This window comes from Anser cygnoides, chromosome 8 (assembly GCF_040182565.1).
Source record: "Anser cygnoides isolate HZ-2024a breed goose chromosome 8, Taihu_goose_T2T_genome, whole genome shotgun sequence".
NCBI classification, from domain to species: Eukaryota; Metazoa; Chordata; class Aves; order Anseriformes; family Anatidae; genus Anser; species Anser cygnoides.
The window spans coordinates 8,178,204-8,194,472 of NC_089880.1; the positions used below are offsets into that span (position 1 = coordinate 8,178,204).

The 16,269-nt window shown below is 37.6% G+C and overlaps 2 protein-coding genes across 10 annotated transcripts in view; both read left to right on the forward strand.

The window, feature by feature from the left end:
* Positions 1-49: 49 nt before the first annotated feature.
* On the forward strand, positions 50-12,827 carry LOC106041943 (coagulation factor XIII B chain). 4 transcript variants are annotated; one of them, XR_010833173.1, is made up of 13 exons: positions 50-1,338; positions 3,771-3,971; positions 4,473-4,658; positions 5,079-5,255; positions 5,420-5,596; positions 7,139-7,318; positions 7,679-7,768; positions 8,428-8,610; positions 10,542-10,745; positions 11,227-11,409; positions 11,529-11,554; positions 11,744-11,985; positions 12,455-12,827. XR_010833173.1 is itself a non-coding variant. In XM_048067031.2 (12 exons), the coding sequence occupies exons 1-11, from the start codon at positions 1,257-1,259 to the stop codon at positions 11,953-11,955; spliced, it is 1,875 nt and encodes a 624-aa protein (XP_047922988.1). In that variant the 5' UTR covers positions 50-1,256; the 3' UTR covers positions 11,956-11,985; positions 12,455-12,827. The 4 variants fall into 4 exon arrangements, 2 of the variants coding, with proteins under 2 accessions (XP_047922988.1, XP_047922991.1); XR_010833174.1 differs by having other exon boundaries at positions 12,672-12,827; XM_048067031.2 differs by lacking the exon at positions 11,529-11,554.
* Positions 12,828-14,797: 1,970 nt separating this feature from the next.
* LOC136791356 (complement factor H-related protein 5-like) overlaps positions 14,798-16,269 on the forward strand; it is a 58,692-nt gene continuing 57,220 nt past the window's right edge. For 3 of the 6 annotated variants that reach the window (XM_067001436.1, XM_067001438.1, XM_067001439.1), the window contains exon 1: positions 14,799-15,419. In XM_067001436.1, the coding sequence (XP_066857537.1) occupies positions 15,359-15,419 (61 nt within the window). In that variant the 5' untranslated portion in view covers positions 14,799-15,358. Of the gene's footprint in view, positions 15,420-16,269 lie in introns of all 6 variants that reach the window. The other 3 variants (XM_067001437.1, XM_067001435.1, XM_067001441.1) reach the window with 2 other exon arrangements.

A 16,269-nucleotide genomic window follows, 5' to 3' on the forward strand; every position in this document is an offset into this window, starting at 1 on the left:
TTACCAATAGCATTGTATTCCTCAGTCTGATAAAGTATTGCAGAGTTGTTTGTGTGGGACAGTTGTGTTGGCTTGTCTGACCTGGAGAGCTATAGATAGGAAGGACAGATAGTCGGCTGATTTTGAAACTGGTTAGTGATTTCAGGGGCTTGAGTTCACTTTCTAGTGAACTTTGAGAGATCATGAGTGACCATGGGAACCTTTTTTTAATGCTACAAGGTTGTGATTGATGTTATAAGGGTGAATTTAGGAACTCACCTGTTACTTTAAGGGAAGGTTATTCTGGGAGTGCTTTCTTCCTTTGAAGTCAGCAGCTGAAGAGATGGTGTTCATCACAGAATCTCCCTTAAATTATGTTCTATTGTGCCTTGAATTTGTGTTTTCTTAGAGCAAATCTTCCCCCAAGGTTTGGAGATTGTCTCCTAAGGGTAGAATTTGATGCTAAATCAACATGTAGCCATTAGTCAATCAGTTCAGAGAATCATAGAATCGTTAGGTCTGGAAAAGACCTCCAAGATCAGCTGGTCCAACTATCCCCCTACCACCGATATCACCCACTAAATCATGCCCCTAAGCACCACATCCAGCCTTTACTTAAACACTCCCAATAAAATCATAGAATCATTAAAGTTGGAAAAGACCTCCAAGGTCATCTGGTCCAAACACCCCATTGTTAAGAAATTAATCTGACTTCCTTAGGCAATAATAAGGTTCCATTTTGATTTGGTTAGAAAAAAAAAAAAGACTTTAAGGAGATAGCTGTATGCTACAGAACATAAGGATAGGTAATAACAGTTCTCCTTAATGTAAGAGCCTCCAGAATGAATAATATATAGGATAAAACAGAATGGTTATATGGGGAAAGAGTGAAAGTGTGGGTGGAGAAGGGGAGATTTATTTATTTATTTTCCCTCTTATTGTAGCCAAGGTAAATATCCTGATAACAGAATGCCCTTTAAACTTGGAACTCTAGAGGTTTTGAGGGGAACAGTGTTCAGTTAGTTTAAGTTTGTGGCCTGTTTTCACTGTAAAATGATAAATTCTATCTTTACTGATATAAAGCATGCCAAATGGAAGAAGAGTTCTGCAAGTCTAGTTAGGCTATTTGGAGAAATAAATAAAAATAATGTTTTCAGTGAAGTAACTTGTGTTACAAAATACTATGGACACTAGAGCATTTGTGAATACCTTTGAAGATTCAGTTAATAATTTACAGAAGCAATACTTGGAGTTTTTGCAGATGGTGAAAACTATTGATGGAGACGGCAATGAAGATGAGATTTAAAGGCTGTTTTTTCTTCCTAGTTATGATGAATTCAGGCAAACTCTTTGCAGAAGGTAAGAACACTGAATTCTGTTAATAAATACACATTGAATTCAGAACATGCAGTTTAGCTGTCTTAAGTGCAGTGTCTTTTGTATCTTTACCAAGAATAAACACTGCTTTTTAAATACAGTTTTGTGAGATGGCTGATGATTATGATTCAGTTGTTGCTGCTTATCGGAGCTACAGATTCATGTCTAAGCTGTGAAGCTGTAAAATAGAAAGGTTCAGAATTTTTCAGAAAAGTTTTCTCTTGGAAATGTATTTGAGCCATTTTGAGGCACTTGTACAAATTGAATTTTACACCCCTAAACATTATATATACTGACATGTTTCAGTAATTGGAATGTTTTGGCTGACCACTGAGCAAAAGAGCGGAAGTTAAATGGAGCCTGCAGTAACTAGTTTGGGGAGATGTTTCACATTTCTTATCCCTATTTTCAGTACTGTTTTAAATTCCTGGGTTTATATAGGTTGCATACCACCTGAACTGCAATTTCGCAATGCTATGGACTGTTCATTAGGGTACACCTCCGTTAAGTAAAAGGGTGTCTCTCTTTTTTCATTTCCTTTTGAATCTACTAATGTGTATTTCACTCCAATGTATGTGTTGCTACTACCTCTGTCTTCACCAGAGTTTTGTCCTTATGCAAAGCAGTTGAAATTACACTGGTACATTTTTGAAAGTCAAACAAAAGGCATGTAGGTAGCAACCACTTCTGACTTAAAACTACTTTAAAATCTTAATGACCGAGTTTTTTATTTATTTATTTATTTAATTTAGATATGATGGAGGAGCAGTGTGGGAAAGGGAAATACAAGCAATGAGATTATCTTGGCACTTTATTTAAAAAGTTGTGCAGCAAATTCTGGTGACTTGATTGAGGAAAGGTGCAATAATTTATCAAGGTTCATAGATCTTCATTTAGCTTTAAAATTTTGAGTCTTCAAATTAGATTGTCTTGCAATGCCATGGAGAGATTTTGAGACCCAAGGGATAGTTATACAAGAAATCCAAACATAAATGTTGTTGGCTTTTGTTTGTTTTAGTTTTCCTCATATGCCTCACTTTCTAGTCCCTTCACCAACTTGGTCGCTTTTCTCTGCACACGCTCATGTAACTCAACACCCTTCTTGTAAAGAGAGGCCCAAAACTCAACACAGCACGCCTTTGTTAGCTAATCTTGTAGAAAATAATGTGATTGGTACAAAGATGAAATTCGTGTTCCTTTCCTAGGAGATATCCTAGAGTTTAAAACACACTGGAGCCTCTCGGGTAAATGGCATGTTAGTATGTCATTCTGTAGCATTAGAATTGATACATACACTGTGGTAAATGTTATAGCAACGGGTAGTATGGGAAATGTCTATTTCCTGAAGACCTTTAAAGAACATTTTCCTGAGTTTATGTGAAGAAATTATGAGTTTGTTTATAATGGTACAATAGCATAATTCCTCTCTTTTATGTATTTGTTCAAAGTAAAATCACATTTTTGTTCTGGATTTTCATTTTGGTGAGAAAATGAGTGGTAAGAAGTCGTTCTGGATCAATCAGAAACTTCTGAACAATAGACTTATGCACTGTATAGCAAAATGAATTGTTTTGCTTACTGTTTTGCTTAGTGAGCAAACATTATGTATTCTTTAATTTTCAGATGTAAGAAATAAATATCCTCCACCACCACTTCCTCCTCATGCCTATGTCATCGCAGCTAGGAGAGTTCTTCTTGTTTGTTTTTGTTTTCATACTGAAGTGTCACATTCAGCACTAATTTGAAATATTTTCTTACTACTGCTTTTTTTTTTTTTTTTTTTTTGCTGTTCTGCTGCTGCTTTTTTTAACCTCTATTTCTTCTTTCTTTTCCCTTACCACTGTTCTTTAACGCCCTTCCATCAGCAAGTTTAATTCTTATATTACCTCCTGGCAGTTTGTCATGCTTATTCAATTTGTCATTCTTATACCATGCAGCTATAGCATAGCTAAGTCTTGGCACTGTATTTTAGAGCACGCCTCAATACAGTTATTCAGTAGGGGGTGCTCATACTTACATCTTCCACGCTAAAAAGAGTCAAATGTGTTTTGCATCAGTTTCGCACAGTTCATGTGAGCAAGTTTCATTCTATAGGTGATATTTCTGTGAACCTAAAGAGCAAAAGCAGATATAATTCTGATATATATTAATTTCAGTGAGTCTTATAAAAACTTTCATGGTTAAGATGAGATTTAATAAATAAGTAAACAGAGTAAGTATGGAAACTTAGATGAATCATTTTTGTTTTAATAATGACTGCCAAAGAAATTAGCAGTGACCTTGTCAGTATTCACAATTTCATTCATCTTGTTTGAAAGCCTGAATCAATCCAACTGACTTTAAACAAAGTAATGCAAAAAAAATCTTGTATGGGATGAGATTTTTAGTGAGAAATGTTTATCATCTCTTTGCAGATAAACTTTGTGATTTGCCACATATAGAAAATGGAAAGATTGCCCCATACTATTATAATTTCAAAAGTTACTATTTTCCTATGCGTAAAGAAAAAAAACTTTCCTATTCTTGTGTTGCTGGTTATACAACCGAAACTGGGACTCAGGATGGAAGAATAACTTGTACAGCAAAAGGATGGTCTCCAGTGCCACAGTGCTACAGTGAGTTAGCTTTATTAAGTTCATTATTGCTTCTAGTGGGAAGCTTTCCTAGCTCAATTTCCTTAAGCACGCAGGGTCAGAAGCTGCAGAACAGAAGGGATAAAATGCATAAGTTAGGACAAGGTTAAATACATTATGTATACAAACTACATATGTTCTTATATGGAATATTTTTACAATAATACATATGATAAGAGCCCCGTTTGAAAATATGCTTTTATAAGAACTTCAAGAAAGTTGCCCAGTCTACCTTATTTCTGGAAAATTAATTGACAGTTTCATCCCAGATATGTATCTGAGCCTCGATAGCTCTAGATTCTTTGGTTCTCATGTTCCATGATATTAACATGTGTTTGTATCCGATGATTGTGGTAGAGTTTCTTCAACAGATCAAGAAAATAAAATTAGATGGAGATAATTAAAAGCCCTTTTCCCTTGCTTATTGGAGAACAATATTCCCTTAATTCTTTCTTCCTAACCAAGCTGTCTCTTTTTATTTAGAAAAATGTAAGAAGCCTCTTTTGGAAAATGGCTTTTTTTATGGTACAGAAATGTCCTTCAAAATACATGAGAAACTGCAGTACAAATGTAATCTAGGCTACCACACTCCAAATGGTGGTACCGAGGATACAGTACAATGTCAAGCGGATGGATGGTCCTCACAACCAAGCTGTACTAAAAATTTTGGTAGGATTGTGCATTTCCCTCCTTACAAATTTTATATATATAAAATTCTGCTGTCCTTGCTGTGCCTGTCTTGTCAAATTGCTGATGTTAGGACACTTGGATACTCCTCAAGTAAGTTATCGGCTGTACCTTGTGCGATGAAATTCTCAGATTTCACACGTTAGTTGTCTAGTCAATTGGCATAGATAAAGTTGTATGTAGCTGGGATTCAGTATAGATTAAATAATATTGTTTCAAATCTATTTCCAATCAAACTTTGTTCCCAAACAAAGACTGGAGAACCTGTGTAAAATATTGCATTTTTAATTATTCATTACTTGCAAAGTCTTTTCCTCTGATATGATCACTTTTAACTAAAATTTTTGATGAGTAACTTTAAATGAAAAGAGCAATTAACATTATGCATATGTTCTATTTAAGAGTCATGCCAAGTACCTGATTTACATCATGGCTATTACTTCACAACCCAGCAAGAGCTTCGAGTGAATGAAACACTGCTATATAAATGTGATGAGGGATATCATACTGCAGGAGGAAACACTACAGAAGAAGCAAGGTGCCTAGCACGTGGGTGGTCCCTTACTCCAAACTGCACTAGTATGTAGTGGGCATGGAAATAACTGTTTGAAATGTGACCTATTCTACAACAGGATAAAAATTTACAAACAGGCTTGTTTTATAAACTGTTGACTTTTTATTTTTTTTAAGAAAGCCTTCCAGCCTCTATCAATTTTTTTCCCTGCTTTGTGTTTTCTTCCCAGAAATAACTTGCTACCCTTTGAATGGAATAGAACATGGAGGTTTCTATCCTGTGAAGAAAATCTATGAAGAGGGAGATGTTGTTCATTTTTTCTGTGAGGCAAATTATTCTTTCCATGAATTTGACCTAATTCAATGTTACTATTTTGGATGGTATCCAGATCCTCCAGTGTGTGAAGGTAGCTTATTTTTACATTTGTAAAAAAAAAAAAAAAAAAAAAAAAAAAAAAGGCAAAATTATTTCTTTGTAAAACAGCACAAAGAAACAATTACAGTGAAGATACTCAGCCCTTAAAATTCAAGGTAAACCATGTTCAGATTATGTGAAGGATTACTCAAGCATGTCTAGGAGCTTCATGAGGTGGAAACATACTTCTTGAGGTGTTAAGAATTATTTTATATATTTACAACCTTTTCCTAGCTTGTGTTATTCAGTGCTTTTCAGAGTTTTGCAGCCTCACCAAACTGTATGTTTTTGATGGAATTAATTAGAAGGGCCATCCTGAGGAAGAAACATGCTTTCGGCAATTTTATCGCTTCCATAGTCTTTGGGGGATACTGGAAATTCCCACAGCACCCCTCTCTCCCCACCCCCACCCCCTCCCCCCCCCAAAAAAAAAGAACAAAACAAATAATCCTTTCAGAAGAGTAAAAGGCCTAGTGATGCAGAACTGTGAGCTACAGTGTACAGCAGAAAACAGAAAATGAACTGGCTGAAAATTTTTAATATTACTTAAAGAACATAAACTGATGTTATGTTTCCCACCTTTTGCATGAAGAAATTCTTCCTGATATCCAATCTAAACCTCTCCTGGTGCAACTTGAGGCCAATGCCTTATGTTCTACCACTTCTGACCCAAGGAAAGAGACTGACTCTCCCCTTGCTGCAACTTCCTTTCAGGTAGTTACAGAGAGCAATGAGGTTTCCCCTCAGCTTTCTTTTCTCCAGACTAAACAGCCCCAGTTCCCTCAGGTGTTCCTCATATGTCTTGCTTTCTAGTCCCTTCACCAGCTTGGTTGCTTTTCTCTGCACATGCTCAAGCAACTGAACACCTTTCTTGTAAAGAGAGGCCCAAAACTCAACACAGCACGCCTTTGTTAGCTAATCTTGTAGAAAATAATGTGATTGGTACAAAGATGAAATTTGTGTTCCTTTCCTAGGAGGTATCCTAGAGTTTAAAACACACTGGAGCATCTCAGGTAAATGGCATGTTAGTATGTCCCCCAGGCCTATGTTTGTTCAGGACTTTTTCCCTAGGTGAGTGCAAAGAACAGGTAGCACTCAGAAGTGAGTACATGGCCTAAATCTAGTTTTGAGGTTATACCAATCTCAAGCTTCATTTGGGGATAGGAAATGGGCTGCCGGTATTGCTGCTTCTGTAGCATTAGAATTGATACATACACTGTGGTAAATGTTATAGCAACGGGTAGTATGGGAAATGTCTATTTCCTGAAGACCTTTAAAGAACATTTTCATGAGTGTATGTGGAGAAATTACAAGTTTGTTTATAACAGTGCAATAGCATAATTCCTCTCTTTTATATATTTGTTCAAAGTAAAATCACATTTTTGTTCTGGATTTTCTTTTAGGGAGAAAACGAGGGGTAAGAAGTTGCTCTGGATTAACCAGAAACATCATCTGAACAATAGGCTTATGCACTGTATAGCAAAATGAATTGTTTTGCTTAGTGAGCAAACATTATGTATTCTTTAATTTTCAGATGTAAGAAATAAATGTCCTCCACCACCACTTCCTCCTCATGCCCATGTCATCACAGTTAGGAGAACATATCATAACGGTGACAAAGTTCGTATACAGTGTCAAAGTAAGTTTGAAATAAGAGGATCTGAGGAAATTCACTGTGAAAAAGGAAAATGGACATCACCCCCTATTTGTATAGGTTAGTACTTCTGGCACCTAAGTAGAAATAGATCTTCAAACAATAACTTGATTTTTCCAAATAGCCTCAGTTTACATATCTGTAAAGCTGTTTGTTCTCCTTTGTTAAATGTGCGAGAGTTAAAACGCTACATAATTCTGCAGCCAATCCATTGTTCACAGATTAAGAGAAAAGGATGAGCTAGATGGATTCAACTGGAATCCATGTTGTGTAGCTCTCCCTTGGAATGATGATTTTTATTACATCTTATAAAACATCAGTGTCTGTTTTGTGTTTTTTGTTTACTTGTTTGTTTTGGGGTGTTTTTGAAAATGAATTATTTTTGAACAAGCTGGTTCTAAGTTTCTGCTGTGGTTTTAGGATCTATAAATAAACAGGAATCTGAGGCAACATCACTCAAGCTAGATGCAGCAATAAGGACAAGCAAAACATATCACAGTGAAGAAATGAGTAGGTGAACCTTACTTTATTAGTTAATTTAACAGAGAATTCAATGGCCTCCAATACTGTTATAGGCATTTTTATGACTAACTTTACTACTTCTTTGCTATATCACAATTCCTTACTCTTGAAAATGTTTGCATATGCTTTGTATAGCAGTAGCTGAGTGAATGATTGTTGTCTTCTGTGACTGTAAACTACACTTATAAGTCTGTCCTGTATATGTAATTTTATTTTACATGTTAGCGTTTACCTTCAGTCGTTTCGTACCCCTTCTGTTGATAATCTCTGAACATGCAGATTCAAGAGTATTTTGATCCTTCGTTTAATAATTCACTGAGGTTTATTCTGAACTCCATATGGGTTTAACATTTCAAGCAACAAATAAAGACAATCTCAGCACAGAAAAGCAACCAATCCGTATTGACTGTAAACCAGCAGGAGTCGAGACTGGACATAGGTGAGGAGTGTAGAAGGAACAGAAATAGTCTGAAGATCAGTAAGCTAAATCTAGAGTATCTGAAACTGAAACTTCTAAAAAGAAGTTCACTTACATACACTTTTTTGGTATGAAAATTTTGGACCAAAGTCTGTTGCTATGCTGATGCTTTCAACAGTGTTGATATTATTTTAAAGATCTAATTGCATCTCTCCCTTCCTTGTATTAGAAATACAGCAGAGCTGTACCCCTCCACCAGTGATTAAAAACGGTGTTCTTCTTAGCCCTCTCTTGGCTAGCTACAGAAATGGTTCTTCAGTAGAATATGGTTGCCAGCTTTACCATTTTTTGGATGGACCTAGCACTGTTTACTGCAAACAAGGAAACTGGACAGAACAACCGACTTGCTTGGGTAAGGTTTGTAAGGAAAAACAAAAAGTGACATGTAATGTAGAAAGGAAAAGCTGGAAAGGACCTCTAGATAATCTTTTAATGACTCCCTTTTCTCTTTCATTTGAGCTAACAGATTTCAGAAACATGAGGCTGAACCATTATCAACTACACCTAGCCCACCGCTGCTAAGTGTCTTCTGGCCTGTTCTTAGTTCCTCTGTTTTCCTGAGTGAAGAGTTCTAGAACTTAGCTAGCCCCATTATTTTGGAAGGTTTTCCAATTTCTTTATCTCCCACGTCCCCCATTCAGTGGATTTCTTCCTGTCTTTCGAAAGATGTGTAGAAGAAATGACTGCAGTCATTGCCTAGATAGTTTTTTGGTTAGGGTTAGCGAGGAACGTGACTTGGACTTTCATTTTTAAACTTCCAGCCTTTGTTTTTGTTGTGTCCTTGTATCCACCACTTAATTCTGGACTTCCTGATTTTTCCATGTTGCTCTTATGTATGCTGCTCGAAACAACGTATAGAACTCCCACTAGGAGTTTACAAATGTAGGCAGGAATACTACTTCTGACGACTTACAAGAGTTCTTTGTTTATCCTTCCTTCCTTCCTGTAATGAAGTGATTCCTACACCACACATCCACTTGCCCGGCATCCTTTGCTGAATGTATTCACTTTAAGTTTTTAATCTACAGTGAAAATGCAAATAAATAACTGATTCTGTTTAAATTATTTATTTCTAAGTGAATAAAACATACTTACTCAGGATTGAAAGGCCCAGGTCAGCGTTCTTGGATCTCAATGATCATATTTAACAAATTCTGTGAAATAATGAAAACTCATCAGCTATGAATATTGTGTATGTTCTAAGCATCCCGTTAACTGCATTATCCTATCCGTGTCTTCTGAGATTTCTTTTCAGTCCCCACCCAATCAGTTTGGAAATAGCCTGTACTGTAGGTAGTTTGGGGAAATATCCATGCCAATATTTTGTTACAGTGCTGTTGTTAGAATGTGCGATAGGTAATTTCTCCTTGCCTTTCCTTCAGAAAATCATTAATAGGGGCCTCTGTCAAGCACTGATTCTCTTGAGACTTGCAGAAATTTATTTTTTCAACTGCCCCTTTGTCAGGCTTTATTAAAGTGGAGCAGTGGATCCAAAAGTTAGAGGTTAATTGTCGGACAGAAAGCTAGGTTACCCAATTTGATCCTGGCACTAAGAAGTCTGTCAGAAAGCAACCAAAACGATACTGACCTTGAAGAGCCTGAAAAAGCCTAAAGAAAACCACAAAATCCTGGAGGAAAAAAAAAAAAAAGGGAAGATTTCTAAATACTTTATACAGTGACGAAACACAGGGGAAAAGAAAAAAAAGGCAAACAAAGAATTGTGAAAACACTTCTTTAGGTTAATAGCTTAAATTTCCTGTGTATTAGCTCCTACTGTCCCAGAAGGGCTTGCCAAGTGTGACAGGTTGGTTTGGATGGATTAATATTCCAGAAATATTTCATAAACTTTTCAAGTTACAGTAAACAAGTTTTGTTCTTCTTCAGTGGTATACCCAGGCTGCTGTATGTTTGCAAATATTTGTAGAAACCCGATTGTATCTGAAGTGTGTTTTCTGAGCTTATTATTTTTGAATGTTCTTTCTGTTACTTCAGCCTATTTCTTTGCTTTGGCTTTCTTTTTAAATGTGTTTTTAGTTCTATTTCTTGCAAGATTCCAAAACACTTTATAATTACTGGTTTAGATATCTCTTTCTCAATTCCTGCAAAAGGCAGTTAAGAAATCACTTCATAAAATCACAGAATATCCGAGTTGGAGGGGACCCACAAGGATCATCAAGTCCAACTCCTGGGTCCCCAAAGGACCGTCCAGAAAAATCAGATCATGTATCTGGGAGCATTGACCAAATTTGATTGCTTTTATTGAACTATGCTTTTATTTCCCAGATCCATGCATTCTTAATGTAACTGCTATAAACAGTAACAACATAGAGTTAAAATGGAGACAGGAAGAACTGATGTTCCTACATGGTGACCTCATAGAGTTTGAATGTAAAGAGGGGTATGATTTTCCCCAGACTACCCTTCCATCTCCTGGGAGGACGCAGTGTAACCATGGGAGACTGAAATACCCAAAATGTGTCGTTAAAGGTAAAGCAATATTTTTTTGCTCGTCCTTTTGAGTTCATCGGTGTCAGACTATTTAGAAACATTTGCTCCAGCAGTGGAGGCCTAGAATGTATTCTCAATAACAATAAAAGTTTAGTATCCGACAATACAGGTACGCACAGATATCCCTAAACAATACAGGTACATTGATAAGTATATCTGAGCATAGCAAAACCAATACAACTTCCTTGGATGGGAAGGCCGTGGAAGGGAGGAAGGAGCTGTTCTCCAAGCACAGGGAACTCAAAGCTCTGTAGAAAGACAGCTGTAAACAATGAAATGCGCACAAGGGGTTTCTTGTGGTTAGAATTAGACGGGAGGTTGCCCTCTGATTTGAGACATAATGCAGCAGTAATGAGCGTACGCTGAGAGCTGATAGTTATCTAGTGTTGGCAGTTTAAAGCTGCTGATTGGTAAGTTTCTTATGTTGAATGTTTCACAAAGATTTTTGATGTTATTCCAGCTCCTATGGAAAAATGTGACTCTCCACCTTCTATTGCAAATGGAGCTCTTACTCTCCCACCCCTGACCCAGTATGAGAGTGGTTCTTCAGTTCAGTATAGTTGCTATGACTATCATTTCTTGCAAGGATCTGAGAGAATCTACTGTTCTGCAGGCCAGTGGACTTCACCACCAGTTTGTATAGGTAGGCACGAGAAGATGCATAAGCTTTTATTTCTCCTATTGAGATGCTTTGCATTTGTAAATTGAGTATTGTCAGCTGGAACATTAAGATCTTAACTTCTTTTTTTTTTTTTTATTTAGAGATGACAGCTTTACCAGATGCAAGAGTAAGAGTTTGGCTATTGTATTAGATAAGTCTGACATGTCTGCAGTGTCCAAAAATACAGTGATGTCACATACAATATATAAAGAGAATGGGGAATAATAACCTGCATTCTCAGTGTCAATTCCAGTCACAATGACATGATTTCAAAAATAATCAATTTATTAACACTGACTATGTCTCTATTTTTCAGAGCCATGCACTTTGTCAAAAAATGAAATGGAGAAAAATAACGTGTTGCTGGAAGGGTTTTATGAGAACCAGGTTTACTTTTACCATGGGGATTATGTTGGATTTTACTGCAAACAGAACCATTTTGGAGAAGAATCTGGTACAACTTTATTTCAAGTGCAGTGTAAGAGAGGACAGCTAGCGTATCCAAGATGTGTCGAAAGAGGAAAATAAGTGTGAACCTCAGGAAGGTTCATAGGAAAGGTATGTTGTTTATCTGGTATTAAAAGGTGCATTAATACTGTTTCATATTTCAAGATGACTGCAGTTGACTTTCAGAAATGGGTGTTCAGTGGCATAGTTGAACCTGAGCCAAGGTGGGGGGGAAGTGGTATGTGGCACGAGGACTGGGAAATCAGCAAAACAATGCAATGTTGACACACCATGTGTGGAAATTTTAGGAAGTAGTAGTTCTTTGAGGCTTATAATGCTAAACTTGAGAACGCATCACAATCTGGAGAACTTGAGCAAAGCACCATTACAAGAACATGCTGAACAAGTAGTGTCCTGTGTTGTAAGGATCTTGGTGGTTTTGACATGATTGCATTTATGACACCAGAATATACCTAAATTGAGAGATAATTTTGTGCCCTTCAAACTGTAATTTAACAGTGAGAGAGGAGAAGCCCATTACTCTTGTACAACTCAACAGCACCCATGTCTTCTTCCTTAGGTAAGAAGTCTCCAAAGAACGTGGCTCAAGGGACAAGAAAGGGAGAAAGCATTTTAAGAGAATGTGTGTAAGGGATGAAAACATTTAAAATACAGAAATATGTGAGTTCCGCTCAGTAGTTAATTATTAATCTTAAATAAAAAGTCAAGCAAACAGCTTTATTTGCTATTTGAGAACATTTCAACTATTCAAATGATCCGCTGTAACTACTTTGTAGGATTCCTTTGAAACTTGCACGCTTGTACTCTTGGGGCTCTGGCCTGTGAGAATGTGGCATGGCTGAAGATCCAAGGAAAATTCAGGAATACAGAAAATGCTTGCCTCACGTCAATTTTGTAAAATAAACACAGAAATGCACAGTGTTCTCCTATCACTCTGTGTGTCTGAGAAGAGTCTGTATCCCTTTCTCTGTACTTTCCCAACAGGAAGCCAAAAACAGAAGGAAGGTCTCCTCCCAGCTTTGTCATCCTAAACATTCAGCAAAGAAAGGGGGGGTTGGTTTGTTTGTGAAAGGCATGATAAGAATAACTATTTTGTGTTTCTGTTAGTGCCTTTCCTCACATAGCAGAGCCTTCTAATAGCATCAGAATAGCCATATATCTCAGTTCTGTTGTTTCATGGCAAAAGTGCTAGTTTGGGAGCAGGCAGATGATATGATAATGCTTCTTCATCGAGTTTGGCATGTGCAAATGTTTTCAAGATTGGTCTTGTATTTGTTAGCCTTTCTGCTTACGTAATAACCTTGCGTTTATGCAAGATTTCTGCCAACTTCAGCAAAAAGCCATTCAGATGTATTTATAGACTGTAATTTCTGTATTCCGGTTAAGTTCTTGCCTCCTTCTTTGAGGAACTCGGAACGAAGCACGTGAATATTTGGGAAATCTAAGAAGACCCTTCTTTTTAAAGAGCAGACCTAATGGAAAAGGAGGGAAAAGGATTCAAGTCTTTCTCTGGAATATTTACTGAGAGTAGCATTCGGAGCGATTTCCCATGTTTGAATAGATGGTGATTTGCTTTCTGAAGTCATGATACAGAATTGCTGGATTTTAAAAGTCAGTCAGTTCTCATGGGCCTTGGATGATTACAGGATAGTAATTTCCGTGGGTTGGACAGAGCAGGAGGATAGTAATTTCTACTGTGACCTTTCTGTTCTACAGCACATACAGATCTAAGACCCCGCTCCACTGATCCAACGTTAAAGCGACACCTTGGCCCCAGGAGAACAGCCGCTCCAGCCCATGGTCAGGTGCTGGATTCTGGCTGCCCCTGCACGTAGTGGGCTCAGACTCCTCCACAGTGTTGGACATCTGTACATGGAGTTCCTCTTCCTCTGTCCTGTTGTTTCCACTATAGGCTGTCAGCATAAGCTGCTAGAGACCTTTCTAATCACATGGACCCTAACCACTTGGTTTTATCTGTATGTGAGTCCAGATAAGGATTGTCACCAGAATCTCTACAACCCTCTGGTCTCCCCACCCCAGTGTTTTACAGAAATTGTGAAGTTGGCAGCTGGCAAAAGAGCAAATTTGTCCACTGCAGCCTTGCTACCCAGCTTGTAGCAGGTTCGTCTTTTCAGAGCTGGGTAAATACAGCCATGTTCTCTCTTACCTGAGCCATACTTTCAGGTAGTCTTCAGCCCGTGGCATCAGTGCAGCAGGCTGCTCTTGCTGAGCATCCTCCTGTACTGGGTCAAAGCCAAAGTGATCAAACACATCCTTTTCTAGGAATAGTCGTCTTCTACTTGGGTGTGGAGATCAGATCTTTTAAAATCTGCCTGTATTTTCTCAGGCAAAAATAAGAAAGCATGATCTTGCACAGGCAGAACGCTTGTGCTTTTCTTGCTTTGTATAAATAAGCCTACCTACATGCCTTTTAATGAAAATTATGCAAGCATATTAGAGCTGACTGGAAATGGCTGCTGGATCAACAGTTGCTGTTTTAGGAAGATAATTCAGTGTTTTCCAGGAACCGAGTTACAAATGATGCCTGAAGTTAATGATCTATTCACTGGCAGGAATGGTGGCAGATAATAGAGCACAGACAGGAGTGGCGTGTTCTCCTGGGCTGGGACCATGGTGTCAGTTTAAAGCGGACCAGAGGAGCAGGGCCTTTTGGTGCTATACTAAACACAAAAGCTCCTGAGTGGAGAGCCTGATCTTTCTGAAGCACAGGAGGATTAGAAGGTGAGGAAGTGAGACAGAGAGATGGCCCACAGTGATATCTGAAAAGCTTTGTCATATACTGTTTGTGGGGTTCTTTGCTTCATATGGCCTTTTGCAAGGGCAGCTGGGATGGGGCTTTGAGCAATCTGGTCTGCTGGGAGGTGTCCCTGCCCATGGCAGGGGGTTGGAACTGGATGATCTTTAAGGTCGCTTCCAACCCAAACCATTCTATGGTATTGCGAAACTGCCAGGACTCCATAAACAACAGTGCTTAGGGTCGTGTTGGGCTAGTAATACAAGTATTAGACTAGTATTAACGTAGTAAGCGTTAGTGTTTTCGTTAGGCTGTTAAGGTTTCAATAAGGCTGTTGATAAATTCTTGGCTCCACATATAAGGTAATTTTTGCCCGTAAAAAAAAATTTATGTTATGACACTGGAAAAACGAGATGTGTGCTATATTGTCTTTTCTAAACACACCGTGAGTCTTTGCTGATGGGTTTCATAAGTGTGCTGTGTCAAGTTCAGTCTGAAAGGTTTTGTGAAAAATTACTGAAGAATTTTTGCAACAATTGCTTGCTTTATATCAGTGCGGCATGACTACTGTGTCGCAAGAAAATTAGGGGAGGAGTTTGCAAGGGCAACCCTCGGAAAGGTGGGAGTTGAATACAAGTATATGCAATTTGGAGTAGAGAAAACAGCAAGTCTTCTGCAGAGGACATCTTTAATTTCTAAAGCTTGGAAATGACACTGCTGAGCCTCACCACAGGGTTTCTGCTGTGGATGTGTTGTGCTATACATAAAGGTAAGTCATTAAATGGAAATCCATGCTTTTAACTGATGTGTAGTGACCGGTGACAATCAAGAATAAGGAACTGAAAAATAAATTATCTGCCACTTTTAATAGAACCTGTTTCAGAAGTTCTGAATGAGAATTATATTTTAGAACGGTGTATTTGAGAATATTTGCTTTTTTTTTTTGTCTGAGTTCGCTTCTTTGCTTTGTGCCTGAACTTAATGCCTCACATAACGAACCTGCCTTATTACAAGACATAACTCCCTCAACATACATACATATAAATTTCTTTGTATTTCAATTTAGCCGCTGTTATTTTGAATACAGGCTATTAAAATGCAGAATTCTGATTTGATTTTAAAATATTATACAACTCTTAGGGTATTTTGTCATTTCAGTAAGTTCTGTGACGAATGCAGCCTGAAGAAGGTCTTCACTGAATATGTACCTTTACTAAAATGACTGGTTTTAAACTCTATAATTGATCCATTTTATACTATTCAGCATATCAATACTCTTCTCCCTCCACACAGGCACATCTTAGAAGTGCTTTCCATGCGCATACCTTATACCTTGAAAGAACGATCCAAGTTCTTTCATTTCAAAGGGACGGAACTAATTTTGGTAATTTGAGACAAACTGCTTTAATCAAAGAATTAAAGAAAATAGAGCATCATGGCTGTAAGTGTAAAACACTAGTTTAGTATAACACTGGAAAACAAGAGCCGTTCTCTGAGAAATTCAGAAGTTTATTCATCTTTTCAATTCAAGTGTTTTTAGTTTAGTAACTGCCTCTTATGTGGAGACTGTGAAAATAGTACAGAAGCACACAATTTCTTAGAGCAAAGAGATTTATTAG